At 40.4% G+C, this 27,174-nt stretch overlaps 1 protein-coding gene and 1 pseudogene across 2 annotated transcripts in view; one reads left to right on the top strand and one right to left on the bottom strand.

The window, feature by feature from the left end:
* FAF1 (Fas associated factor 1) overlaps window positions 1-27,174 on the bottom strand; it is a 493,047-nt gene that overhangs the window by 386,825 nt on the left and 79,048 nt on the right. Inside the window, exon 2 of one of the 2 annotated variants that reach the window (XM_060140108.1) lies at window positions 5,261-5,329. The exons of the other annotated variant lie outside the window; for it this stretch is intronic. Within the exon in view, the coding sequence (XP_059996091.1) occupies window positions 5,261-5,329 (69 nt within the window). The remainder of the gene's footprint in view (window positions 1-5,260; window positions 5,330-27,174) is intronic. 2 annotated transcript variants of the gene reach the window in all.
* LOC132516465 (proline-rich protein 3-like) lies at window positions 5,408-6,451 on the top strand (annotated as a pseudogene).

The raw sequence follows: 27,174 nt of genomic DNA, 5'->3' as shown, positions 1-27,174 counted from the left end.
GCAAAGCAGCTATGTCACCTCAGGCAGCAAATCAGAGCAGAAATTGAGTGTAAAGTTCAAAAATCATTTCCCAAGAGCATAGAGTACTTAAAATGTAGTATGGCTAGGTTAATGTTTACTTGTACTTTATTTCACTTAGCACTGGGTTATCAAGTGTACATCAAATAGCCTTCCCTGGATCTCCTAGAGCTTACTGGAAATTTTAATTTATTGAAGGAGTTTCATATATACAGCCCTTCCATGAAACAATTAGCACAGCATCTTGTCTGGCCATTATCTACGTCATAAAGTTGTTCAAAGAATTAATCAAAATGGTATACATACAAGTGTTTCAAAGTTATAAAATTCCATTAAAATGTTTACTTGTATTACTATTCATAATTGACTGCTTTTGTAGAATATTAAAAGAAATTAGGACATAAATAGATTCTTCATAAATATTTCATGTATCAGGGATCTTGAGTATAAACTAGCCCAAACCCCTTATTTTATATGACGTTCAGAGAGAAGTAACTTAGCCTAGGCCATACTCAATAAAATAATGACAAGAGCTTTGATAAGCCAGGGCTCCTGATTCAAGATGAATGCAATGGGTTCACCACTAGAGTTAGCTGCCTCACACTTTGATTCTTCAAAATTAACACGAGCTGTACAGATTTCTATTCTCCACTGGCCCAAATTCTTCTATACTGAAAACAGAAAATGAGCAGTGAGTCAATTCTGGAGCCCAGATTTATAATTTATAATATACAGTGATGATGTAGCATGCTTCCATGTAAGAAAGCAATCCTTTGGTAAAAGATTCTGACTGTTAATAATTCTCCCTCAGGTATTCATCTTTCTGGATGTATATTGAAAATACTTGCCTGCAATGAAGGAATCAACTGCAATGACATTAATCTCCTAACTAAAAGTGCAGGACAATGTGAAAAATGAAAGTCTGAAAAAGATGGGGGTATGGGGAGGATTCATGTCAGGTAAATCAGTATCCCAAGATGCTTACCAATAGTATTAAAGTTCATGTTTTCAGAATTTAGCATTTATAACCCGAACTGCAGTTGCTCCAAAATAAGTAGTCAATTGTAGGGTACTTAAAACATAGTGTTTAGAAGCACTGCTCTGTGGATAGTTACATAATGAAAATAATGTACAGTATCACGGAAAGACTAACGACTAAAGTTGCTGGGACTGGGCTATATTTTCATATAGAACACTTTTTTATCTGTGTGTCTAAATCTATAAAACAGCAAAAATATTTGCAATCATTACTTTTTCAGGAAATTATTCCCATTTCTGAGTATAATATACATGTATAAGAGACCACCTGTCTTATCAATTTTTCAGTACACTTCTCAAGGTCAGACACCATATAGTGTTAACATGTTTTTAAGCTTTCACTGTATCTACCATAAATCTGGGTATACTGTAAGCATTCAGTACTGACAGAATGAGTTTTCTGTTATGGGACTTTTTTTCATTCATCACAATCTGGAATTGTGATGCCTAACTCACATTCCTCTACACATCTGTAGCAAAATATGCACAAAAACACTGCAGAAGTCTAACTGATATGTACAGAAAATTTAAAATACAGACATGTCCTAAGTTAAAAACTCAAAACTATGTAAACTGTTCCACAAGGCCCATAAAATACAAAGCAGTGATAATTATAATTTACAAACACAAAATATAATGCACAGGCAAAATATAAAAAACACCATATAAAAAGTTCCATGGTCCTAAGGAAAGTTTGAATTAGTAATGGGTTATTCAAAATACTTCCTTTATTTTTTAAAACCCACAATGTAAAGTGAGTGCTGTATAAGAACAAAGGAAGTGAGAAATTTTATAAAGCAAGATACTTACACGACACAGCAAATGTTTACTGTGGATAAAAGTGCATTCTTTACAAGAAAAGCCAGCTAGGACATATATTTCAAAAGAAAGTTGAAGTTTAAGACTGTGAAAAATAGCCTGATGATTTTACTTGGGCCCAACACAGGATAAGATTGCATTTCTGCAGAGATATAGCACCAGTGTTTTTAGCTCAAGTGCTATTTTAATATTTTTCCAAAATCAAATAACTCAGAAACAGTTGGAGAATACCTGTACCATTCAATTAATTAACACTATCTGGGAAAAATTCTCTTCTTGCAATACTGTAGATAGATTATTGTACTGAAAAAATATCCAGAACCAATAAATGTTTAACCTTCAAAACTAATGAACATGGACCAATAGAAAGCAGATAAGGAAAGAACTTCTATGCATCCCCCCAAAATGGTAATTCTCACTTCAGACACTTGTAGTCCATTACTCCTAGTCTACAAACCTCCCTTTACTCCAGCCCATATATCTCTCATCAGCACCATGCAAGCGTGGCTTGGTGGGATTTTTAACCTCAGCCAATAATCTGCATCAGCCTCTCCAAGAGATAGCCTAAGAATATACATACTAAATAAAGTAATGTTCTTGCTATTGCAAAAGAAGTTTCAAGACAAGAAACCTTGTGATATCATTCCAAATAAGTTGCTGCCCCTTCCCCCACACAGAAATCAGGAATATGTCACTATACTGTGCTTTGTTAAGAGAATAACACAGTGATAAAAGGATGGATTTGAAGTCAGGCCATACAAATATTTGTAAATTTTGACAAGTGCCACACCACAAAAAAATAAGATAGCACTGGTTTAATGAAACAGGCAATCTTAAAAATTTATATAGTTGGTAGAAATTTAAATTAGTGCAACCATCCTGGAAGGCGATATAAGTATCCAAAAACCTAAAAATATGTATACAGTTTGACCCAGAAACTCAATTATTAATTGAATTTATTCAATGTCTTCTAGGAAAACAATAGGTTAAGTAAGCAAGGATGAATGTACAAGAATGTCCTCTAATGTATGTAACTCCAAACTACCACAAAAACTCTAAATGTCTAACAGCATAGGACTGAATGGTAAAATGATTATGCCACAACCATACCATGAAGTACCATCCAAACATTAAACATTAAAAAGAATGATGGGGGGCTTCCCTGGTGGGGCAGTGGTTGAGAGTCCGCCTGCCGATGCAGGGGACACGGGTTCGTGCCCTGGTCTGGGAAGATCCCACATGCCACGGAGCGGCTGGGCCCGTGAGCCATGGCCACTGAGCCTGAGCATCCGGAGCCTGTGCTCCACAACGGGAGAGGCCACAACAGTGAGACGCCCGTGTACCGCAAAAAAAAAAAAAAAAAAAAAAAAGAATCATATATGTCACATTTACTTGGATAGAAAGACATTCATGATAGGTTGTTAAGTGAAAAGGGCAGATTACAAAGGGCAGGAATAGAACAATCTAATTTGTATTTTTTAAATTTTAATCATATAATTAAGAGAAAACATTCTGAAATAATATACCCAAAAATGTTAAACAATAACTATCTCTAAGTGATGGAATTAAAGGTGAATACTAATTTATTCTTTGTAAATTTATACATTTTCTCATTTTTCTATAATGAGTTATTACTTTTACAAGCTGTAAATAGTTTTTTTATATTTTGAATTTAAAAATTAATAGTGGTAAATCTACACGAAACAAATAGCTTATTAACAGTTGATTATGTAAATCCATGTATGGACTTGAATATACCTACACAACTAATCTCAGCTCTATAATTATACACCTTGAGTTGTGACTTTCAAAAATTAGCACTTCTTCAAAATTCTAATTTAGACGTTTTTCGGATTTCAAAGGTATGGAGAGACCTCTGTGTCATCCTAACACAACCAATACTGTTCCTGTACTGTTGTACAATTTATTTTTAGTTTGTTTTGCAATTGTAAATAAATTACAGTTTTATCAATGTGCAGTGCTGTGCTGTGCTGTGCTGGGCCTTGCCTTTTGAGTTACTGCCCAGCCCCCCTTAAAAAAACTAAACCACTTCTATAATAAACTGCCTGAAGTTCATAAGGAAAGCCACAGCAGAATGCCACTTCCGGTACGCGGGCCTCTCACTGTTGTGGCCTCTCCTGTTGCGGAGCACAGGCTCCGGACCCACAGGCTCAGCGGCCATGGCTCACGGGCCCAGCCGCTCCATGGCATGTGGGATCTTCCCGGACCGGGGCACGAACCCATGTCCCCTGCATCGGCAGGCGGACTCTCAACCACTGCGCCACCAGGGAAGCCCAGAATGCCACTTCTTTTTTTTTTTTTTTTTTGCGGTACACGGGCCTCTCACCGCTGCGGCCTCTCCCGCCGCGGAGCACAGGCTGCGGACGCGCAGGCTCAGCAGCCATGGCTCACGGGCCCAGCCGCTCCACGGCACGCGGGATCCTCCCGGACCGGGACACGAACCCGCGTCCCCCGCATCGGCAGGCGGACTCTCAACCACTGCGCCACCAGGGAAGCCCGAGAATGGCACTTCTTTAACAGCTTTAGAAAGGAGTAATCATCAGTGAGACTCCCCACCCCCACCCCAAGAAATGAAGGAGAAACATCAGGTAGAGTTACGCAGACATTCAAACAAGTCTGATTTTTCTCTCCTTCCAATCTCCACCACAATACTACAGGGGAAGACAAACCTTAATATACATTCAGAGAAGAGAAGTTTAAAAATAACTTAAATTACCTAAGATTTCATAATAATTTATTAATCTAATACTAAACTAAATAGAAACTTCATATTAAAAATACGACATTTAGATTTTAGTCTTTCAGATTAGAATTATAGACGGACTATGTATGGTATACTGAACTACCTATAAGGAATGTTAAAGACATTCAAGAATACATAGAATTTCATTACTTGTCATATAAAGAAAAAAGTACTTGAAATAAGTCAGACAGCGAAAGACAAATACTGCATGATCTGACTTATATGTGTAATCTAAAAGGAAAACCAAATCATAAGAATCATAAGTTTACCAGAGTAAACTGGTAGCTGGCAGGTGTGGGTGGAGAATGAGTAAAGGTGGTCAAAAGGTACAAACTTCCAGCTATAAGATGAATAAGTTCTGGGGATCCAATGTACAGCATAGTAACTATAGTTAAACAATACCTCATTGTATACTTGAAAGTTGCTAAAAGAGTAATCTTAAAAGTTCCCACCAAAAAAAAAAAAAGAACTACGTGAGGTGATGAATGTGCTAACTAACCTTTCTGTGGCTATCAGTTTGCAATACATATGTATATCAAATCATCACGATGTACACCTTAAACTTACACAATCTTGTATGTCAAGCACATCTCAATAAAGCTGAAAAAAGAAAGTACTTACCACTAAGTCCCAATTATTTTGTTCTAGCAACGTAATAGCTTCATCAATGTTTTCAATGCCAGTACAAGCCTAAAAACAAAGTAAGAATTTTAGATAGGATTTTGGGAGTGGAGAGGTTAATTAGTGTTAAAAAAAATAAACAGCATAATGTGTAATTTAAGTTTGAATAGGTATATGAATAAAGCCAATACACTAAATGCCTAAAACTTCAAAGCATTTTACACAGACGGTTTGAAAATTGTTAATTACAATGTAAATTTACATTACACTGAAATAAAAGACAATAAAGTAATATAATATGTTTAAATGCTGAGCTCTGGAGCCCAGGATGATCTCTATATCTCTAACTGCCCAGAACAACTTTATTAAGAGCTTCTGATGGACAGCCATGTGTTAAAAATGAACTTCAATCCGTACTTTGTACTTTATACAAAAATTAACTCAAAATAATAACAGACGAAAACCCCGCTGCAGCCATTGCCACAACCACAATGCTGAAGTGCAAGAAGCAGAGTCAGCAGCAGCCCCCACTGCCAGAACAGGAAGACACTGGAGAGGGATGAAAGTCCCATCAGACCACCCAGCCTCCTGGGCCCTCCCATCATGACCAATGGAAACCCTGGTGACCCCAAATCAGCTCTTCACAGAGGTCCTCCAGGGTCAAGGGGACCAATGATTCCACCACTGCTGAGTCTCCCACCTCCTCCCTGGAGCAGAGGCCGAATTTGGGGAGGGCTGAGCTCCAAATCTGGCTCATATGGTCATAGTTGGTGGAGGGGCTAATGCTAAACTTCCTTTTCCTGGACCAGGCCATGGAGATCCCTCCAGGGAGGCTTACACAAAGAGCGGAGAAATCCTCAAAGCCTCAAGAGCTGGTCTCTTATCAAGAATACCTGCCCAGCGCTTCCCTGGTGGCACAGTGGTTGGGAGTCCGCCTGCCGATGCAGGGGACATGGTTTCGTGCCCCGGTTCGGGAAGATCCCAAATGCCGCAAAGCGGCTGGGCCCGCGCGTCCGGAGCCTGTGCTCCAAAGTGGGAAAGGCCGCGACGGTGAGAGGCCCGCATACCGCAAAAAAAAAAAAAAATTATACCTGCCCATCCAAGGATGGACCCCAGGTTATGGAAGTCAGATTCAACCACCCTGTCTGCCGGCATTTTGCCAAAAAGGTCCACTGTCCATATGAGGACTGAGCTCTGTGCCTTCTACCACGCAGAGTCCATGGACCTCCTCTGTGAGACTGTGCCTTCCCATCCAGGCTTGAAGGAGCCTTCTGTGACCTAGTGGCAATATACTTCCCTGTGGCCCTGTGATGTCTACTGTGGGGCTGTTCCAACTACCACCCTCAGTCAGTGACACCTATCCCCATGGCCACCTCCCCCAAGTGGGGTCCAAAGTTGTGTTCATCACTGGTGCACGGTTTGCACTCTTTCTTCTGATCCAGCCTCCAGAGCCTCATCTTCAGGACCCCATCTTTGCTCCATTCAACTGCCTCCTGGATCCTCTTCCCCCTCGCCAATGGACGGCTGAACAGGAAACCTCTTTAGTGCTGTTTCTTGTTCATCTGTCCACCGAGCCCCCAGTGTTGCCCTTGATTCCTGAGAGCCGTAGAGCAGTTTCCTACCATTCCCTTCTTCTAGCTGCTTGCTTTCAGTCCATTATATGTCACAACCCCTACCCCCAATGTTGTCACCTGCTCTGTGAAACTCATCAGGTTGTCTGACCTGGGGTCAATTTTAAATGACTGGTACAGAGTTACTCCCTAAAAGGCTACACTTCCTGTTTTGGGGTTTTGTAATTTGTGTGTCAATAGCATGATCACCACTGCTATGGTCTGTGGTCAGTGCACTTTGTGAAACTGTACGTCCCCTCGTAGCCTTTTTCAGTGTCCACAGCATTTTTGTGACTTCCAACAGTTGAGTACATTCTTCTGCCAAATTGAGTGAGGCCACTGGTACCCTCTAGACTTTCCCCACCTCCCAACATGGGAGAATTATGAAACTTTCCACAAGACTGCCTCCCGGGCCCTCCCCATTCTTCTTCTAGTGTCAGTTTCTCTGGGTTTGACACAGGCCCAGGAGATGTCCTCTAAAGCCTCTGATGGGCCTACCCTATCTCGTCTCCAGCCCGTTTTACTTAGACTACATCACCGTGAGGCCACCAGCCCTTTTGTTTGAACTCTGTGAATCTCCACTTGGCCTACCTTTGGATAGAACCTGGGCAGTACTCTTGCCCACTTCCAACCTTCTTTTCCTACATCCCTGGCACTGGTTGTTTTCTATGAAAATGGCAGTGAACAGGTTCATATTTGAACTGGCCCTGAGGAAATAGGTCAGGAGCTGTGCGGGCAAGAGGGAGGGATGAGAGCCATTGGAGAAATGAGAATGAATTATTTTCTTAAATTTTTTTATATTAGTTACAAACGCAGTGGAAAATAAATACATACATACCTAAATAAATAAATAAATAACCTAAAGTAAAACCCCAAACTACAAAGCCTCTAGATCTGTGCTGTCAGATATGGTAGCTACTAGACAGATATGGCTAATGAGCCCTTGAAATGTGGCTCAACTGAGTTAACATGTGTTGCATTAAATACATACCAGTGTAGGCCTTAGTACAAAAATAAAAATGTAAAGTATCTCAATAATTTTTCTAGTCAATAAATGTTGAAACGATCATTTAAAATATATTAGCTTAAATACAACATAAATGTTTAAATTAATTTCACCTGTTTCTTTTACATTTTACACGTCTTAATGTGGATACTAAAAAATTTTTAATTACATATATGACATTCAATTTCTAATTCCATTCTAGAAAAAAACATAGAAGGAAATCTTTGTGACATTTAGATTCAACAGCAAAAGTACAATCCAAAAAATTGATAAAGTGGACTTTATTAAGAACTACTACTCAGGGTTTCCCTGGTGCGCAGTGGTTGAGAGTCTGCCTGCCGATGAAGAGGACACGGGTTCATGCCCCAGTCCGGGAAGATCCCACATGCCGCGGAGCGGCTAGGCCCGTGAGCCATGGCCACTGGGCCTGCGCGTCCGGAGCCTGTGCTCCACAACGGGAGAGGCCACAACAGTGAGAGGCCCGCGTACTGGGAAAAAAAAAAAAAAAAAAGATACCGAAAAAAAAAGAACTACTACTCAGAAATTTCCTGGCAGTCCAGTGGTTAGGACTCCGCACTTTCACTGCCAAGGGCCCAGGTTCGATCCCTGGTCAGGAAACTAGGATCCCACAAGCTGCGTGGTGAGGCCAAAAAAGAATTAATAAAGACAAGCTTTTAAAAAAAAGAACTACTGCTCTTCGAAAGACACTGTTAAGAGAATGAAAAGGCAAGCCATACGCTTGGGAGAAAATATCTGCAAAACATATGTAACAGAGGACTAATAACCAGAATATAAGAATTTTAAATTCTCAAAACTCAGTTTAGATAAATTGTAAGTAGCAAAAGATTTTAACAGAAACTTGACCAAAGACGATATACATATGAGAATAAGGACATGAAAAAACACTCAACATCATTAGTCATTAGGGAAATGCAAAACAAACAGAGAGATACCATTTCCATATGTTAGAGTGACAAAAGCCCAAAATACAAACAATATCAAGTGATGGTAAGGATGCAGAAAAACTGGAACTCTCATATACTGTTGGGGAGGAAGCAAAATGATATAGCCACTCTGAAAACAGTGCTAACAGATTAGCAGTTTCTTAGAAAGTTATGACACAGTAATCCCACTCCTAGGTACTTATCTAAAAGAAATAAAAACTTATGTTCACATGAAAATTATACATGAATGTTTTTAACAGCTTTATTTATAATGGCTGAAAACAGACCACACCCCAAATGGCCTTCAACTGTACATTCATACGATAGAAAACTACTCAGCGACAAAAATGAACAAATTACTAACAACACAAAACAATGTGGATAAACCTCAAATGCTAAGTAAAAGCGAGACTCAAAAGGCTACATACTGTATGATTCCATTTATATGACATTCTAGAAAGACAAAGTTAAAAGAACAGGAGACATATTAATGATTACTAGGGTTATCAGGTGGGAATAGGGGTTGACTACAAACACCAAGAGGGAATTTTGCAGGGTAAAGGAACAGTTTGAACCCTGAATAACATAAAAAAGCAACAAAAGGCAACCAAGTAAGACATTTAAAAATGCAATCTTCATCTTAAGCTACATGAAAAGACAAGGATAAGCCAAAGGCTTGAAAGTACTAATAAAAGCTACTGAGAACAGTTAAGGTAGGGGCAGAAGTTACACAGAAGGAAGCAGAAAGAAAAACTACAGGGACTGCAGAGCAAGCCTAACAGCAGCAATTATCAGAAAGCACAAGCAAAAGTACACCTCCTTCAATGACATCACCATTTGTCTTCAAAAAAAACCAAAACACAGTGGAGGACATAGTTCCAAGAGCCCATCCCTCCATAGAAACATGAAAAAATTGAGAAAACTGTCAAAACTGTCAAAAACTGTCAGAATCAAATTTGCCAAAACTCTAGAAAACAGCCAAAGCTATAGGTCAACCAAGCAAATGCTGAAACAAGAAAAAGGTGACTTATTGTAAAAACAGTATGAAAACCCTGAGGCATTTTTATTTCCCCTTCCTCACTCTTGGCTCAAGAGCAGTCTTGAATGCACTAGCCTACATTCCAATGGTTGGACCCTGGACCCTGGTTCTAGAGGGAGCCAAGAAGACTTTGTTCTCAAAGAATGTTTGTCTCTTGTGACCTATCAAGCTACCTGAAGGACTGACTGAAGGCACTCTCCTTTGTTTCATCGACTTGGATCTCACTTAAGACAGCAAAGTAGCTAGCAGGGGGCAATTCTTCAAAAATACTTTAAGGCTGGGGCTTCCCTGTTGGCACAATGGTTAAGAATCTGCCTGCCAATGCAGGGGACATAGGTTCCATCCCTGGTCTGAGAAGATGCCACATGCCACAGAGCAACTAAGCCCATGCACCACAACTACTGAGCATGGGCTGCAGAGCCCGGAAACCACAACCACTGAGCCCACACGCCACATCTACTGGAGCCTGAGTGCCCTACAGCCCGCGTGCCTCAACTACTGAGCCCACGTGCTGCAACTACTGAAGCCTGTGCACTCTAGGGCCTGCGTGCCACAACTACTGAACACACATGCCACAACTACTGAGCCCGTGTGCTGCAACTACTGAAGTCCGTGTGCCTAGAGCCCGTGCTCCGCAACAAAAGAAACCACTGCAATGAGAAGCCCATGCACCACGATGAAGAGTAGCCCCCACTCACCACAACTAGAGAAAGCCCACACACAGCAACAAAGACCCAAAGCAGCCAAAAATAAATAAACTTAAAAGAAAAACACTTTAAGGCAAATGAAAACTCCACTGCCACCTGGGACAAAATATTACAGTTGAGTCAAACAACAGAAATGTCCAAAACCTGGAGGAAAAGCTGCAAAGTGAGTTTCTTTGGGAAATTAGGGCACTGGAAAACATTTGGGCAATTCAGAAGGGCATGTATATGTCCAAGGCAGGACACTTACTCAGAGAAAACTACTGGCTCATCTCTACGCTCAGCAAAAGCAGGAAGTGAAGGCTAACATAGAGTTTTAAACAGCCTAACTGAGTGTTAGAGTGCCCCAACACAGAGCCAGTCTACAAGGGCTAGGAAAGGATTTTCTTCCTTCCTTTCTTTTTCTTTCTTCTTATTTTCTTTTTTACTCTACGCGTTCAGGAAATCTCTCTCGCAACACTAGCAGACCACAACTAAAGAAAAAGAGATTTCAGACACTGTTACATACTAAATGTTTATGTTCCCCCACCCCCCTCAAATTTATATGTTGAAGCCCTAAGGCCCAGCGTGATGATACATTGAGATGAGCCTTTGGGAGGTAATTAGGTTTAGATGAGGTCATAAAGGCGTGTAACAGCAAAGAGCCAATTTTGACTCCATGTTGTATCTGTTTCTTTGACTTTAACCTTTGCTTTTCATTGATTTTGTTATTATGATCATACATGATGGCCTGCCTCAGGGAACCCTGTGCCTCTGCCTGAATGTTAAACTAAAGTGCCTTTGTTCAGCTCAAAGGGAGACAATCTGACCCTGCCCACCTGTGAAAAGCTGCAGAAAAGAAGAAATTAACACATCCCCTCCTATTCTGCAAGATAAATGGCCTTTTTACTTTACTTCCTCGCGTCCTCTCCCTCTCTCCTTCTTCTATAAAAGAAACTGGCATCTAGACCCCAATAAGATGGTTATTTTGAGACATTATTCTGCCACCTCCTCAGTCTGCCGGGTTTCCGAATAAAGTCGCTATTCCTTGTCTCAACACCTCGTCTCCCAATTTACTGGCCTGTCATGTGGCGAGCAGAGTGAACTTGGACTCAGAGGAGCCCTCAGGATGGGATTAGTGGCCCTTATAAAAAGAGACAAAGAGAGGCTGCTCTTGCTCTCTCATCTCTTTCTCAATGCCATGTGAAAACAAAGAGATAAGTGGCCATCTGCAAGTCAGGAAGAGAGTTCTCACCAGAATCCAACCATGCTTGCACCCTGATCTCAGACTTCCAGCCTTCAGAACTGTGAACAAATAGATTTATGTTCTTTGGTATTTTGTTATGGTAGCCAGAGCAGATTAAGACAGAAACCACTCATGATGAGAAAAATTTACAAATATAGTTTAGAAAAGTCACTAAACAAACAGAAAATAAAAACCCATAGAGAGAACCAAAAACAAACCATGAGTAATGGAGAAGAATCTGATTTCCAGAGTTATCACACTGCAATATTTTAAATGTCCATTTTTCAAAACCAAATTGTGAGGCATTCAGGGAAACAAAAAGTATGGTCCATTCAAAGGAGAAATTAGTAGAAATTGTCTGTGATGGAAGAACAGACAACAGACTTACTAGACAAAGACTTTCAATCACTATCTTAAATATGCTCAAAGAGCTCAAAGAAACCATGGAAAAAAAACTAATGAAAACCAGAAGGATGACATGTCAACAAATAGAGAATATCAATAAAGAGATAAAGATTTTACAAAACAGAAAAAATCTAGAACTGAATAGTACAATAGCTGAAATGAAAAATTAGCTACAGGATTTAAGAGCAACTTTAGGCAGGCAGAAGAAAGATAAGAGCACTTGAGGAGAGGTCAACTAAAATTATCCAGTCTCAGAAGCATGAAGGAAAATGAACAGAGCCTAAGAGATACATGGGACCCCACCAAGTGTACCAACATATGCATAACAGGGAGTCTCAGAAGGAAAAGAAGGAGCAGAAAAAATATTTGAAGAAATAATAGCTGAAAACTTCCCAAATTTGATAAAAGATAAGAAACTACATATTCAAGAAGTTCAATAGGTTCCAAGAAGTATAAATACAAAGACACCCATACCAAAACACATTATGATAAGCTATCAAAAGCCAAAGAGAATCTTGAAAATAGCAAAAGAAAAGTAGTTCATGTACAAGGAATCCTCAATAAGATTAAAAGCTAATTTCTCATAAGAAACTATAAAGGTCATAAGGCAGTGGGATAACATACTTTAAATGAAAAACAAAAACTGTGAACAACAAAAAAAAAACTGAAGGAGAAATAAAGACACTCCTAGATAAACAAAAGCTGAAGTAGTCTGTCACTACTAGACCTATGCTACAAGAAGTGCTAAATGAGAAATGAAAAGATACTAGACAGTCACTGGAAGCTATACAAAGAAATAAATAACACTGGTAAATGTAAGTACACAGGTAAATATACTGGGTGGGCCGAAAAGTGCCTTTGGTTTTTTAAGTAAAAATAAAAGACACATTTTCACCAAGAACTTTATTGAACAACATATTCATCCTTTTGTTCCACTACCTTCTGCCATTTTTCAGGTAACTCCATAATTTGATCTTCCCAAAACTTTTTATCTTTCTGAGCAAAGAACCATTCCAGGTACTTTTACAGTCTTCCAGGGGATTGAAATTTTTTGCATTAAGAGAATTTTGGAAAGACCGAAATAAATGGAAATCCGAAGGTGCAATGTCTTGTGAATATGGCGGATGAATCAGAACTTCCCAGCCAAGCTGTTACAGTTTTTGCCTGGTCATCAAAGAAACATGCAGTCTTGCATTATCTCATTGGAAGATTAGGTGTTTTTTGTTGACTAACACTGGATGCTTTTAATAGAGTGCCACTTTCAGTTGGTCTAATTGGGAGTAGTACTTGTTGGAATTAATCGTTTGGTTTTCCAGAAGCAGCTCATAATAGAGGACTCCATTCCAATCCCACCATATTCACAGCATCACATTCTTTGGATGAAGACCAGCTTTTGATGTGGTTGGCAGTCGTTCATTTTGCTTGCCCCATGATCTGTTCCATTCCACATTATTGTACAGTACCCACTTTTCATCGCCTGTCACAATTTGTTATAAAAACGGAACACTTTCATTACGTTTCAGTAGAGGATCCCATGCACAAATATGGTCAAGAAGGATTTTTTCACTTAACTTATGTGGAACCCAAACATCAAAGTGATTCACACAACCAAGCTGGTGCAAATGATTTTCAGCATTTGACTTGGATATTTTGAGTATGTTGGCTATGTCCTGCATGGTATATATAACGTTGATTGTTCTCAATTACTGTTTTCATTTGATTGTTATCAACTTCAACTAGTCTACCCAACCATGGAGCATCATCCAGCAAGAAATCTCCATCATGTAACTTCACAAACCACTTTTTACATATTCAATCAGTTGCAGCACCTTCTCCATATACTGCATAAATCTTTTTGTGCATTTCAGTTGCGCTTTTACCCTTCCTGAAATAATAAAGCATAATATGCCGAAAATGTTGCTTTTTTCCCTCCATCTTCAATATTAAAATAGCTACACAAAAATTCACCAATTTTGAAGTCTTTTTTTAAATGCACGCTGATATGACAGCTGTCACATACAATCTAACAAAATTGTTTCAAATGAAATTAAGCCAACTAAGTGCTACTAGAGCCATCTTACAGAACAAAAACGAACGAAACTTTTGGCCCATCCAATAAAAGCCAGTATTATTGTGCTTTCGGTTTGTAACTCCTCCTTTTTCCTGTATGATTTAACAGAAAAATGCATAAAATAGTAATTACAAAATGATGTTAATGGGCATATAATGTATAAAGATGCAAGATGTGATTACAACATAAAAGAAAAAAGAGAGGAGCATAGTTGTATACTCTTGCAGTTGGTATTAATTCAAATTAGATTGTTATAAATAGAAGGGGTTACTTGTAATTCGTAGAGCAACCACTAAAAAAAACCAAAAAATATACATAAAAAGAAATGAGAAAGGAATCAAATCAGTACAACACAAAAAAGTCAAACACAAATGGCGGAAATGAAGGAACTGAGCAGGGAAGAAAGATACAACACATAAAAAACAACCTTTTTGGGTTTCCCTGGTGGCGCAGTGGTTAAGATTCTGCCTGCAGATGCAGGGGACATGGGTTCATGCCCCGGTCCGGGAAGATCCCATATGCCACAGAGCGGCTAGGCCCGTGAGCCATGGCAGCTGAGCCTGCGCGTCCGGAGCCTGTGCTCTGCAACGGGAGAGGCCACAACAGTGAGAGGCCCGCTTACCACAAAAAAAAAAAAAAAAAAAAAAAAAAAAAACCTTTTATGATGAAAACACTTAACTATGAATAAAAGGGAACTTCTTTAACATGATAAAACACATTTATGAAAAACCCAGAACATCATACTCAATCATGAAAGAATAAAAGCCTTTATTTACCGTATGATCAGGAACAAGATAAGAATGCCCACTTTTGCCACTTTTATGCAACATTATATTGGAAATTCTAGCCAGATCAATTAGGCAAGAAAAAGGAAATTAAAAACATAGAAACTGGAATAGAAGTAAAATATCCCTATTCCCAGATGACACGATCTTATACAAAATCCTAAGGAATTCACACACACACACACAAAAAAAAAAAAACAAACAAAAACTATGAGAAATAATAATAAATTCAGCAAAGTTGCAGGATAAAAGATCAAAACTCAGTAATATTTCTATATACTAGCAAAGAACAATCTGAAAAGGATGTTAAGAAAATAATTCTGGGGGTTCCCTGGTGGTGCAGTGGTTCAGAATCCGCCTACCAATGCAGGGAAGACAGTTTTGAGCCCTGGTCCAGGAAGATCCCACATGCCATGAAGCAACTAAGCCCGTGCTCCACAACTACTGAGCCTGCACTCTAGCCTGCAAGCCACAAGTACTGAAGCCCACATGCCTAGAGCCCATGCTCTGCAACAAGAGAAGCCACCACAATGAGATGCCCACACACTGCAACGAAGAGTAGCTCCTGCTCCACACAACTAGAGAAAGCCCGCATGCAGCAACGAAGACCCAACACAGCCAAAAATAAAGAAAGAAAGAAAGAAAATAATTCTGTTTATGATATGGTACAAAAGAATAAAATATCAAGGAATAAGTTTAACCAAGGAAGTGAAAGATTTGTACAGTGAAAACTTCAAAACGTGGCTGACAGAAATTTTAAAAGAACTAAATAAGTGAAAAGACATCAAATGTTCACAGATTCTAAGACTTACTATCATTAAGAGAACATGGACTTCCCTGGTGATGCAGTGATTAAGAATCCACCTGCCAATGCAGGGGACACAGGTTTGATCTGTGGTCTGGGAAGATACCACATGCCGCGGAGCAACTAAGCCCGTGCGCCACAACTACTGAGCCTGTGCTCTAGAGCCCGCAAGCCACAACAACTGAGCCCACGTGCCACAACTACTGAAGCCCGTGTGCCTAGACTCTATGCTACGCAACAAGAGAAGCCACTGCAATGAGTAGCCCATGCAACACAACAAAGAGTCGCCCCCGCTTGCTGCAACTAAAGAAAGCCCACATGCAGCAACAAAGATCAAACACAGCCATAAATAAATAAATAAATAAATTTTTAAAAGAGAGAGAGAGAACAATACTACCCAAAGTAATCTACAGATTCAATGCAATCCCTATCAAAATTCCAACAGCGTTTTTTGTAGAAATGGAAAAAGCTGACCCTCAAATTCATATAGAACTGCAAGGGATCCATAATAGTGAAAACAATCTTTGAAAAAAATATCAAAGTTGAAATACGGAGGGCTTCGCTGGTGGCACACTGGTTAAGAATCTGCCTTCCAATGCAGGGGACAAGGGTTCAAGCCCTGTTCCAGGAAGATCTCACATGCCGCGGAGCAACAAAGCCCATGCGCCACAACTACTGAAGTCCACGTGCCTAGAGCCTGTGCTTCGCAACAACAGAAGCCCCTGCAATGAGAAGCCCACACACTGCAATGAAGAGTAGCCCCCACTCACTGCAACTAGAGAAAACCCGGGTTCAGCAAAGAAGACCCAATGCAGCCCAAAATAAAATTAATTAATTAAAAGAAAAAAAAGTTGAAAGACTCACCCTTCCTGATTTCAAAACATACTACAAAGCTACAGTAATCCAAACAGTGTAAAAACAATGTACAACAGATATTAAGACATATAATAGAATTGAAAGTCCATAAGTAAACCCATACATCTATGGACAACTGACTGTTCAAAACTGTGCCAAAACAATTCAATAAGGAAAGAATAGTCTATTCAACAAATGCTGCTGAGACAACTGGATATCCACATGCAAAATAATGAAGTTGGACGCCTACCTCACACCATATACAACAATTAACTCAAAATGGATTAACAGATAGGAGGGGAAGATGGCGGAAGAGTAAGACGCGGAGATCACCTTCCTCCCCACAGATACATCAGAAATACATCTACACGTGGAACAACTCCTACAGAACACCTACTGAATGCTGGCAGAAGACCTCAGACCTCCCAAAAGGCAAGAAAGTCCCCACGTGCCTGGGTAGGGCAAAAGAAAAAAGAATAAACAGAGACAAAAGGATAGGGACGTGACCTGAACCAGTGGGAGCGAGCTGTGAAGGACGAAAGGTTTCCACACACTAGGAAGCCTCTTCGCGGGAGGAGACTGCGGGTGTTGAAAGGGGAAAGCTTCGGAGCCATGGAGGAGAGCACAGCAACAGGGATGGGGGGGCAAAGCGGAGAGATTCCCGCACAGAGAATCGGTGCCGAATGGCACTCACCAGACCCAGAGGCTTGTCTGCTCACCCACCGGGGTTGGCGGGGCTGGGAGCTGAGGCTCGGGCTTCGATCAGAGCGCAGGGAGAGGACACGGGGTGTTGGGGTGAACACAGCCTAACGGGGGTTAGTGCACCACGGCTAGCCGGGAGGGAGTCCGGGGGGAAAAGTCTGGACCTGCCAAAGAGACAAGAGAATTTTTCTTCCCTCTTTGTCTCCTGGTGCCCGAGGAGAGGGGATTAAGAGGACCTCTTAAAGGAGCTCCAGAGACAGACAGGAGCCGCGGCTAACAGCGTGAACCCCAGAGACGGGCATGAGACGCTAAGGCTGCTGCTGCCACCACCAAGAAGTCTGTGTGCGAGCACAGGTCACTATCCACACCCTACTTCCAGGAAGGCTGTGCAGCCCTCCACTGCCAGGGTCCTGGGATCCAGGGACAACTTCCCCGGGAGAAGGCACGGCGCGCCTCAGGTTGCTGCAACATCACGCCGGCGTCTACCTCCGCAGGCTCACCCCGCACTCCGTACCCCTCCCTCCCCCGAGGCCTGAGTGAGCCAGAGTCCCCGAAGCAGCTGCTCCTTTAACCCCATCCTGTCTGAGCGAAGAACAGACGCCCTCCAGAGACCTACACGGAGAGGCAGGGCCAAATCCAAAGCTGAGCCCCAGGAGCTGTGAGAACGAAGAAGAGAAAGGGATATCTCTCCTAGCAGCATCAGAAGCAGCGGATTAAAGCTCCACAGTCAATTTGATGTACCCTGCATCTGTGGAATACACGAATAGACAACACATCATCCCAAACTGAGGAGGTGGACTTTGAGAGCAAGATTTATTATTTTTTCCCCTTTTCCTCTTTTTGTGAGTGTGTATGTGTATGCTTCTGTGTGAGATTTTCTCTGTATAGCTTTGCTTCCACCATTTGTCCTAGGGTTCTATCCATCCGTTTTCTTGTTGGCTTTTTTTTCCCTTTTAAAAAAAAATTATTTATTCTTAATAATTACTTTTTATTTTAATAACTTTATTTTATTTTATCTTACTTTATTTTATTTTATCTTCTTTCTTTCTTTCCTTCCTTCCCCCCTTCCTTCCTCCCTCCCTCCCTCCCTTCTGCCTTCCTTTCCTTCCTTCCTTCCTTCCTTCCTCCCTCCCTCGCTCCCTCCATCACTCCCTTCCTTCCTTCTACTTTTTCTCCCTTTTATTCTGAGCGGTGTGGATGAAAGGCTCTTGGTGCTGCAGCCAGGAGTCAGTGCTATGCCTCTGACGTGGGAGAGCCAACTTCAGGACACTGGTCCACAAGAGACCGCCCAGCTCCATGTAATATCAAACGGCGAAAATCTCCCAGAGATCTCCATCTCAACACCAACACCCAGCTTTACTCAACGACCAGCAAGCTACAGTGCTGGACACCCTATGCCAAACAACTAGCAAGACAGAAACAAAACCCCACCCATTAGCAGAGAGGCTGCCAAAAATCATAATAAGTACACAGACACCCCAAAACACACCACCAGATGTGGGCCTGCCCACCAGAAAGACAAGATCCAACCTCATCCACCAGAACACAGGCCCTACTCCCGTGCACCAGGAAGTCTACACAACCCACTGAACCAACTTTAGCCACTGGGGACAGACACCAAAACCAACGGGAACTAAGAACCTGCAGCCTGCAAAAAGAAGACCCCAATAAGATAAGCAAAATGAGAAGACAGAAAAACACACAGCAGATGAAGGGGCAAGATAAAAACCCACCTGACCTAACAAATGAAGAGTAAATAGGCAGTCTACCTGAAAGAGAATTCAGAATAATGACAGTAGAGATGATCCAAAATCTTGGAAATAGAATAGACAAAATGCAAGAAACATTTAACAAGGACCTAGAAGAACTAAAGATGAAACAAACAACGATGAACAACACAATAAATGAAATTAAAAAATACTCTAGATGGGATCAATAGCAGAATAACTAAGGCAGAAGAACGGATAAGTGACCTGGAAGATAAAATAGTGGAAATAACTACTGCAGAGCAGAATAAATAAAAAAGAATGAAAAGAACTGAAGGCAGTCTCAGAGACCTCTAGGACAACATTAAGCACACCAACATTCGAATTATAGGGGTTCCAGAAGAAGAAGAGAAAAAGAAAGGGACTGAGAAAATATTTGAAGAGATTATAGTGGAAAACTTCCCTAATATGGGAAAGGAAGTAGTTAATCAAGCCCAAGAAGCACAGAGAGTCCCATACAGGATAAATCCAAGGAGAAATACACCAAGACACATATTAATCAAACTGTCAAAAATTAAATACAAAGAAAACATATTAAAAGCAGAAAGGGAAAAACAACAAATAACAAACAAGGGAATCCCCATAAGGTTAACAGCTGATCTTTCAGGAGAAACTGTGCAAGCCAGGAGGGACTGGCAGGACATATTTAAAGTGATGAAGGAGAAAAACCTACAACCAAGATTACTCTACCCAGCAAGGATCTCATTCAGATTTGATGGAGAAATTAAAACCTTTACAGACAAGTAAAAGCTGAGGGAGTTCAGCACCACCAAACCAGCTCTACAATGCTAAAGGAACTTCTCTAGGCAAGAAACACAAGAGGATGAAAAGACCTACAATAACGAACCCAAAACAATTAAGAAAATGGGAAAAGGATCATACATATCGATAATTACCTTAAATGTAAATGGACTAAATGCTCCCACCAACGAACACACATTGGCTGAATGGATACAAAAACAAGACCCATATATATGCTGTCTACAAGAGAACCACTTCAGACCTAGAGACACATACAGACTGAAAGTAAGGGGATGGAAAAAGACATTCCATGCAAATGGAAACCAAAAGAAAGCTGGAGTAGCAAATCTCATATCAGACAAAGAGACTTTAAAGTAAAGACTATTAGAAGAGACAATGAAGGACACTACATAATGATCAAGGGATTGATCCAAGAAGAAGATATAACAATTGTAAATATTTATGCACCCAACATAGGAGCACCTCAATACATAAGGCAAATACTAACAGTCATAAAAGGGGAAATCGACAGTAACACATTCATAGTAGGGGACTTTAACACTCTATTTTCGCCAATGGACAGATCATCCAAAATGAAAATAAATAAGGAAACACAAGCTTTACATGATACATTAAACAAGATAGACTTAACTGATATTTATAGGACGTTCCATCCAAAAATAACAGAATACACATTTTTCTCAAGTGCTCATGGAACATTCTCCAGGATAGATCATATCTTGGGTCACAACTCAAGCCTTGGTAAATTTAAGAAAATTGAAATTGTATCAAGTATCTTTTCCGACCACGACGCTATGAGGTTACATATTACAGGAAAAGATCTGTAAAAAATACAAACGCATGGAGGCCATACAATACACTACTTAATAACGAAGTGATCACTGAAGAAATCAAAGAGGAAATTTAAAAACACCTAGAAACAAATGACAATGGAGACACTACGACCCAAACCCTATGGGATGCAGCAAAAGCAGTTCTAAGAGGGAAGTTTATAGCAATACAATCCTACCTTAAGAAACAGGAAACATCTCGAATAAACAACCTAACCTTGCACCTAAAGCAATTAGAGAAAGAAGAACAAAACAAGCCCATGGGCTTCCCTGGTGGTGCAGTGGTTGAGAGTCCACCTGCCAATGCAGGGAACACGGGTTCGTGTCCCGGTCCAGGAAGATAAGGCATGCCGCGGAGTGGCTGAGCCCATGACCCATGGCCACTGGGTCTGCGCATCCAGAGCCTGTGCTCCGCAGAGGGAGAGGCCACAACAGTGAGACGCCCGCGTACCGCAAAAAAAAAAAAAAAAAAAAAAAAGCCCAAAGTTACCAGAAGGAAAGAAATCATAAATATCAGATTAGAAATAAATGTAAAAGAAATGAAGGAAACGATAGCAAGGATCAATAAAACTAAAAGCTGGTTCTTAGAGAAGATAAACAAAATTAATAAACCATTAGCCAGACTCATCAAGAAAAAAAGGGAGAAGACTCAAATCAATAGAATTAGAAATGAAAAAGGAGAGGTAACAACTGACACTGGAGAAATACAAAAGATCATGAGAGATTACTACAAGCAACTCTATGCCAATAAAATGGACAACCTGGAAAATTGGACAAATTCTTACAAATGTACAACCTGCCAAAACTGAATCAGGAAGAAATAGAAAATATAAACAGACCAATCACAAGCACTGAAATTGAAACTGTGATTAAAAATCTTCCAAAACACAAAAGCCCGGGACCAGATGGCTTCACAGGCCAATTCTATCAAACATTTACAAAAGAGCTAACACCTATCTTTCTCAAACTCTTCAAAATATAGCTGAGGGAGGAACACTCCCAAACTCATTCTACAAGGCCACCATCACCCTGATACCAAAACCAGACAAGGATGTCACAAAGAAAACTACAGGCCAATATCACTGATGAACATAGATGCAAAAATCCTCAACAAAATACTAACAAACAGAATCCAACAGCACATTAAAAGGATCATACACCATGATCAAGTGGGGTTTATTCCAGGAATACAAGGATTCTTCAATATACGCAAATCAATCAATGTGATAAACCATATTAACAAATTGAAGGAGAAAAACCATATGGTCATTTCAATAGATGCAGAGAAAGGTTTTGACAAAATTCAACACCCATTTATGATAAAAACCCTGCAGAAAGTAGGCATAGAGGGAACTTGCCTCAACATAAGAAAGGCCATATATGACAAACCCACAGCCAACATCGTTCTCAATGGTGAAAAACTGAAAGCATTTCCACTAAGATCAGGAACAAGACAAGGTTGCCCACTCTCACCACTCTTATTCAACATAGTTTTGGAAGTTTTAGCCACAGCAATCAGAGAAGGAAAGGAAATACAAGGAATCCAAATTGGAAAGGAAGAAGTAAAGCTGTCACCGTGTGCAGATGACATGATACTATACATAGAGAATCCTAAAGATGCTACCAGAAAACTACTAGAGCTAATCAATGAATTTGGTAAAGTAGCAGGATACAAAATTAATGCACAGAAATCTCTGGCATTCCTATACACTCATGATGAAAAATATGAAAGTGAAATCAAGAAAACACTCCCATTTATCATTGCAACAAAAAGAATAAAATATCTAGGAATAAACCTACCTAAGGAGACAAAAGACCTGTATGCAGAAAATTATAAGACAGTGATGAAAGAAACTGAAGATGATACAAATAGATGGAGAGATAATTACCATGTTTCTGGATTGGAAGAATCAACATTGTGAAAATGACTCTACTACCAAAAGCAATCTACAGATTCAATGCAATCCCCATCAAACTACCACTGGTATTTTTCACAGAACTAGAACAAAAAATTTCACAATTTGTATGGTAACACAAAAGACCCCGAAGAGCCAAAGCAATCTTGAGAATGAAAAACGGAGCTGGAGGAATCAGGCTCCCTGAATTCAGACTATACTACAAAGCTACAGTAATCAAGACAGTATGGTACTGGCACAAAAACAGAAGGATAGATCAATGTAACATGATAGAAACCCCAAAGATAAACCCACACACATATGGTCATCTTATCTTTGATAAAGGAGGCAGGAATGTACAGTGGAGAAAGGACAGCCTCTTCAATAAGTGGTGCTGGGAAAACTGGACAGGTACATGTAAAAGTATGAGATTAGATCACTCCCTAACACCATACACAAAAATAAGCTCAAAATGGATTAAAGACCTAAATGTAAGGCCAGAAACTATCAAACTCTTAGAGGAAAACATAGGCAGAACACTCTATGACATAAATCACAGCAAGATCCTTTTTGACCCATGTCCTAGAGTAATGGAAATAAAAACAAAAATAAACAAATGGGACCTAATGAAACTTCAAAGCTTTTGCACAGCAAAGGAAACCATAAACAAGACCAAAAGACAACGCTCAGAATGGGAGAAAATATTTGCAAATGAAGCAACTGACAAAGGATTAATCTCCCAAATTTATAAGCAGCTCATGCAGCTCAATAACAAAAAAAAAACAACCCAATCCAAAAATGGGCAGAGGCCCTAAATAGACATTTCTCCAAAGAAGATATACAGACTACCAACAATCACATGAAAGAATGCTCAACATCATTAATCATTAGAGGAATGCAAATCAAAACTACAATGAGGGGCTTCCCTGGTGGCGCAGTGGTTGAGAGTCCTGCCGATGCAGGGGACACGGGTTCATGCCCCGGTCCTGGAAGATCCCACATGCCGCAGAGCGGCTGGGCCTGTGAGCCATGGCCGCTGAGCCTGCACGTCCAGATCCTGTGCTCCACAACAGGAGAGGCCACAACAGTGAGAGGCCCACGTACCGCAAAAAACAAAAAACAAAAAACTACAATGAGATATCATCTCACACCAGTCAGAATGGCCATCATCAAAAAATCTACAAACAATAAATGCTGGAGAGGGTGTGGAGAAAAGGGAACACTCTTGCACTGCTGGTGGGAATGTGAATTGGTACAGCCACTATGGAGAACAGTATGGAGGTTCCTTAAACAACTACAAAGAGAACTACCATATGACCCAGCAATCCCACTACTGGGCATATACCCTGAGAAAACCATAATTCAAAAAGAGTCATGTACAAAATATTCATTGCAGCTCTATTTACAATAGCCGGGAGATGGAAACAACCTAAGTGTCCATCATCGGATGAATGGATAAAGAAGATGTGGCACATATATACAATTGAGAATTACTCATCCATAAAAAAACCAAAATTGAGCTATTTGTAATGAGGTGGATGGACCCAGAGTCTGTCATACAGAGTGAAGTAAGTCAGAAAGAGAAAGACAAATACCGTATGCTAACACATATATATGGAATTTAAGGAAAAAAATGTCATGAAGAACCTAGGGGTAAGACATGAATAAAGACACAGACCTACTACAGAATGGACTTGAGGATATGGGGAGGGGGAAGGGTAAGCTGTGACAAAGCGAGAGAGTGGCATGGACATATATACACTACCAAATGTAAAATAGATAGCTAGTGGGAAGCAGCCGCATGGCATGGGGAGATGGCTCGGTTCTTTGTGACCGCCTGGAGGGGTGGGATGAGGAGGGTGGGAGGGAGGAGATGCAGGAGGGAGGAGATGTGGGGACATATGTATATGTATAGCTGATTCACTTTGTTGTGAAGCGGAAACTGGCACACCATTGTGGAGCAATTATACTCCAATAAAGGTGTAAAAGAAAAAAAAATGGATTAACAACCTAAATATAAGACCCCAAATCATAAAACTCTTAGAAAAAAATATAAGAATACAGCTTTATGACCCTGGATTTGGTAATGGGTTCTTAGATATGACATAAAAAGCATGAGCAACAAAATTAAAAATGCCTATAACTAGGGCTTCCCTGGTGGCGCAGTGGTTGAGAGTCCACCTGCCGATGCAGGGGACATGGGTTCGTGCCCTGGTCTGGGAAGATCCCACATGCCGCGGAGCGGCTGGGTCCCTGAGCCATGGCCACTGAGCCTGCACGTCCGGAGCCTGTGCTCCGCAATGGGAGAGGCCACAACAGTGAGAGGCCCGTGTACTGCAAAAAAAAAAAAAAAAAAAAAAAAGCATATAACTAGATTTCGTGAAAAATAAAAATATTTGTGTGGAAAAGAACACTATCAAGAAAATGAAAAGGCAATGTACATAATGGGAGAAAATATTTGCAAATCACATGTCTAATAAGGGTCTAGTACCCAGATTATACAAGGAACTCTTACAACAACAAAAAGAAAGACAACCCAGTTAAAAATAGACAAAGGGTTTGAATAGGTATTTCTCCAAAGATATAAAAATGGCCAACAAGCACATGAAAAGATGCTCGATATCACCAATCATTAAGGAAATACAAGTCAAAACCGCAATGAAATACCACTTTATCACACTCACCACAGTGGTTGTATTTTTTTAATGGAAAAGAATACACGTTGGCAATGAGTTGGAGAAATTGGAACTCTTGTACACTGCACGTGGAAAGGTAAAATGATTCAACTGCTGTGTAAAACAGTTTGGTAGTTCCTCAAAGAGTTAAACATAGTTACCATATGACCCAATTCTACTCCTACAGACACAAGGGAATTGAAAACATCTATCAAAACAAAAACGTGTACATGAATGCTCATAGCAATATTATTCATAATAGCCAAAATATGGAGACAACCCATCTGTCCATCAATGGATGAATGGATAAATAATGTGCTATATACACACACACAAAAGTAATGAAGTACTGGTATATGCTACAACAACATGGATGACCCCAAAAACATACTAAGTGGAAAAAAACAGACACAAAAGGTCACATATTGTATGATTTCCATTTATATGAAATGTCTAGAAGGGGTAAATCCACAGAAACAGAAAGCACATTGGTGACTGTCAGGAGCTGGGAGGAAGGAAAACATGGAGAGTGACTGTGTAATAGATAGGCACAAGGTTTTCTTTCAGGGTGATGAAAATGTTTTGGAACTTGATAAAGGTGATGGTTGTATAACACTGTGAATTTACTAAATACCACTAAATTGTATGCTTTATTTATTTACTTATTTTATTTTTTGTTAGCCGTGACATGCAGCTTGCAGGATCTCCGTTCCCCGACCAGGGAACTCAACCCAGGCCATGGCACTGAAAGCCCAGAATCCTAACCACTAGGCCACTAGGGAACCCCCAAATTGTACACTTTAAAACGGTAAATTTTATGTTAGGTGAATTTCACTTCAATTTTTAAAAAATATATTTCTTCAAAGTAAGGGGCTTATCTGGAGCGCAAAATAATATCCCTTGTTTTCAAAAACCAGTAGTCAATCTGGGAAAGCAAGGGCAGGATCAGACAGAAGGTGTGCAGGAAGAGGTGTAAGCAGGAAACTAGGGAAATGAGGAGTCCAGTGGAGGCAGATATCAGAAAATACCAGTCAAAAAAGTAAGTGTACTTTCTAATGGTTAATGGCTGATTATGAACGAGGGAGCTATACACTCATATGCAGTAGCCTAGAATTATAAAAAGAATCATACAGGGCTTCTCTGGTGGCACAGTGGTTGAGAATCCGCCTGCCAATGCAGGGGACATGGGTTCGAGCCCTGGTCCCGGAAGATCTCACATGCCATGGAGCAACTAAGCCCGTGTGCCACAACTACTGAGCCCGCACACCACAACTACTGAGTTTGCATGCCACAACTACCGAAGCCCACGCGCCTAGAGCCCATACTCCACAACAAGAGAAGCCACCGCAATGAGAAGCCCGCGCACCACAATGAAGAGTAGCCCCCACTCGTCGCAGCTAGAGAAAGCCCGCAGCGCTGCAGCAAAGACCCAATGCAGCCAAAAATAAATAAAATAAATTTATTTTTTTAAAAAAGAATCATACAAAGGAAATATATTTAAGGAACTGATTGTCTTTGTGTCAGAGAAAGAAATAAACTTTAGTTTGTAGTGCCTAGAGGGATATTCTAGGTCTTTCTCACCACAGAAATCTCAGGGGCAGGGAGGATGGGGGGAGGGCAGGGAGGGCAGACTGATCCAGAAAAACCCAACACATGCAACGATAAGTAATTTTTTTAAAAAGGGACGCTGCATCAATACAAAGATACTAACAGAACAAAAAGGATAACGGGGGCAGAAAAGGGCAGCAAAATATAGCAAGAGAAAAATAATGCTACGAAGCAGATAAAAAATTGTAACCAAACATCCTGCCATAAATGTAGCATATTTAATAAAG

Source organism: Lagenorhynchus albirostris, chromosome 2 (genome assembly GCF_949774975.1).
Source record: "Lagenorhynchus albirostris chromosome 2, mLagAlb1.1, whole genome shotgun sequence".
Classification (NCBI taxonomy): Eukaryota; Metazoa; Chordata; class Mammalia; order Artiodactyla; family Delphinidae; genus Lagenorhynchus; species Lagenorhynchus albirostris.
This window is presented reverse-complemented; position numbering and strand designations above follow the sequence as displayed.